Source organism: Parus major, unplaced genomic scaffold (assembly GCF_001522545.3).
Source record: "Parus major isolate Abel unplaced genomic scaffold, Parus_major1.1 Scaffold486, whole genome shotgun sequence".
Taxonomy (NCBI): Eukaryota; Metazoa; Chordata; class Aves; order Passeriformes; family Paridae; genus Parus; species Parus major.
This window is the reverse complement of record NW_015379378.1, coordinates 18,378-21,303: the sequence shown is the minus strand read 5'-3', so window position 1 is coordinate 21,303 and position 2,926 is coordinate 18,378. Positions and strand designations below refer to the sequence as shown.

At 66.7% G+C, this 2,926-nt stretch overlaps 1 protein-coding gene across 1 annotated transcript in view; it reads left to right on the top strand.

Moving 5' to 3' along the window:
• Positions 1-2,926, top strand: part of TRIM28 (tripartite motif containing 28) — a 24,774-nt gene that overhangs the window by 8,657 nt on the left and 13,191 nt on the right. Inside the window, 4 exon segments of the mRNA XM_033511700.1 lie at positions 11-127; positions 201-315; positions 1,355-1,501; positions 2,168-2,353. Of these exon segments, the coding sequence (XP_033367591.1) occupies positions 11-127; positions 201-315; positions 1,355-1,501; positions 2,168-2,353 (565 nt within the window).

Sequence of the window (2,926 nt, the reverse complement as noted above, 5' to 3'; positions counted from 1 at the left end):
ATTTCCCCAGCTCCCAGCTCCTGGAGGACGCCGTTCGCCAGCAGCGCTCGGTGCTGGCCGCGCTGGTGCAGCGCCTGGGGAGCAAACACGCCGTGCTGCAGCGCTCCACCCGGGAGCTGCGTGGTTTGTGGGTGTCCCCCCGTGTCCCCCCCGCGTGTCCCCGCTGTCCCCCGCGTCCCCTGACCCCCCGTGTCCGGCAGTATCCGGCGGGTGACGGACGTGCAGCAGCGCGTGCAGGTGGAGGTGAAGATGGCCATCCTGCAGATCATGAAGGAGCTCAACAAGCGCGGGAAGGTGTTGGTCAGCGACGCCCAGGTGAGCGCCGTGTCCCCCCACGTGTGGCACTGGGTGTGTCCCTGTGTGTCCCCGTGTGTGTCCCCCTGTGTGTCCCTGTGTGTGTCCCCATGTCCCTGTGTGTGTCCCCATGCGTGTCCCTGTGTGTCCCTGTGTGTGTCCCCCTGTGTGTGTCCCCGTGTGTGTCCCCGTGTGTGTCCCCATGTGTGTCCCTGTGTGTGTCCCCATGTGTGTCCCTGTGTGTGTCCCTGTGTGTGTCCCTGTGTGTGTCCCCATGCGTGTCCCTGTGTGTCCCCCCCTGTGTGTCCCCGTGTGTGTCCCCGTGTGTGTCCCCGTGTGTGTCCCCATGTGTGTCCCCATGTGTGTCCCCCCACGTGTGGCACTGGGTGTGTCCCTGTGTGTGTCACCATGTGTGTGTCCCCCCACGTGTGGCACTGGGTGTGTCCCTGTGTGTCCCCATGTGTGTCCCCATGTGTGTCCCCATGTGTGTCCTTATGTCCCTGTGTGTCCCCGCGTGTGTCCCCGCGTGTGTCCCCCTGTGTGTCCCCATGTGTGTCCCCATGTGTGTCCCCCTGTGTGTCCCCATGTGTGTCCCTATGTCCCTGTGTGTCCCCGCGTGTGTCTCCCTCTGTGTCCCCGCGTGTGTCCCCATGTGTGTCCCCATGTGTGTCCCCCCACGTGTGGCACTGGGTGTGTCCCTGTGTGTCCCTGTGTGTGTCCCCATGTGTGTCCCCGTGTGTGTCCCCCTGTGTGTCCCCCTGTGTGTCCCCCTGTGTGTCCCCATGTGTGTCCCCATGTGTGTCCCCCATGTGTGGCACTGGGTGTGTCCCTGTGTGTCCCCGTGTGTGTCCCCATGTGTGTCCCCATGTGTGTCCCCATGTGTGTCCCCCACGTGTGGCACTGGGTGTGTCCCTGTGTGTCCCTGTGTGTGTCCCCATGTCCCTGTGTGTGTCCCCATGTGTGTCCCTATGTCCCTGTGTCCCCCTGTGTGTGTCCCTGTGTGTCCCTGTGTGTGTCCCCTTGGTGTGGTGACACTGCTGTCCCCTGGCTGTCCCCTCAGCGGGTGACAGAGGGGCAGCAGGAGCGGCTGCAGCGGCAGCACCGCGCCCTGAGCCGGGCGCAGCGGCAGCAGGAGCACGTCCTGCGCTTCGCGGCGCGCGCCCTCGACGGCCCCCATGGCACTGCCCTGCTGCTCTCCAGGAGGCTGGTAAGGGGCTGCGACCCCCCAAAAACCCCCCCGGGCCCCCACACGGCTCCTCCCGCAGCGGGTGGCACCTGGGGACACTTGGGGACACTTGGGGACAGATGTCCCCTTGTCACCCGGACCCTGGCTCTCAGAGTGATGCCATCCCTGGGCTGTACTGGGCAGCCAGGACCCCCTGGAACCCCCCAAATTCCCCTCAGAGCCCCCCCAAACCAGCACCTCGGGCTGGAGGACCCCCAGGAGTGGCACTTGGGGACACCTCGGGCAGGAGGACCCCCATGAGTGGCACTTGGGGACACCTGGGGACAGCCGTGTCCCTTGTCACCCGGACTCGGTGCTCTCGGAGTGAAGCCACCCCTGGGCTGTGCCTCATCTCACCTGGGGCCCGGTGTCCCCTGTGTCCTGTTCTGGGGGTCAGGGGGTCCCAGGTCAGTCCCCAAGGGATGGTTTGTCCCCAGGTGTCCCCTGCTGCCACTTCACCGCTGTCCCACGCTGCTGTGGGCAGGGGTCGTCCACGGCAGGTCCCCTCAGAACCCCTGGGAGGTGACAGGTGCCACCAGGGTGCCACACCCCGTCCCCCCGGGTTGTGACACCGTCCCTGGGGTGCTGTCCCCAGCACGCTGTGCCAGCCCCCGGGCAGTGTCCCCTGTGGTGTCCCCTCTGTCCCAGATCCACTCGCAGCTGCTGCGGCTGCTCCAGGTGATGGTGGAGCCGCTGGAGCCCCAGGGGGACATGAAATTCCAGTGGAACCTGCAGGCCTGGACCAAGAGCGCCGAGAGCTTCGGTGAGGGGACACCACACCGCAGGGGACACTGCAGGGGACACCACAGGGGACACCACACCGCAGGGGACACTGCGGGACACCACGGGGGACACCACAGGGGACACCGCAGGGGACACTGCAGGGGACACCACGGGGGACACCACACAGGGGGACACCACGGGGGACACGGCAGGGGACACCACACAGGGGACACCACGGGGGACACCACACCGCAGGGGACACTGCGGGACACCACGGGGGACACCACACAGGGGACACCACACAGGGGACACCACACAGGGGACACTACAGGGGACACCACACGGGAGACACCACACGGCAGGGGACTCCACGGGGGACACCGCGGGGGACACCGCAGGGACACCACGGGCGACACTGCAGGGGACACTGCAGGGGACACCACACAGGGGACACCATGGGGGACACCATGGGGGAAAACACAGGGGACACCAGGGACAGGAGGGACAGGAGTGTCGTGTGACAAGGGACAGGGGGACATGGGGCGATAAAGGGCAGAAGGGGGGTGACAAGGGACAGGGGGTGACAGGGGACAGGAGGTCCCAGGGAGGGGTGACAAGGAACAGGAGGTCCCAGAGAGGGGTGACAGGGGGTCCCAGGGTGAGGGGTGACAGGGGGTCCCAGGG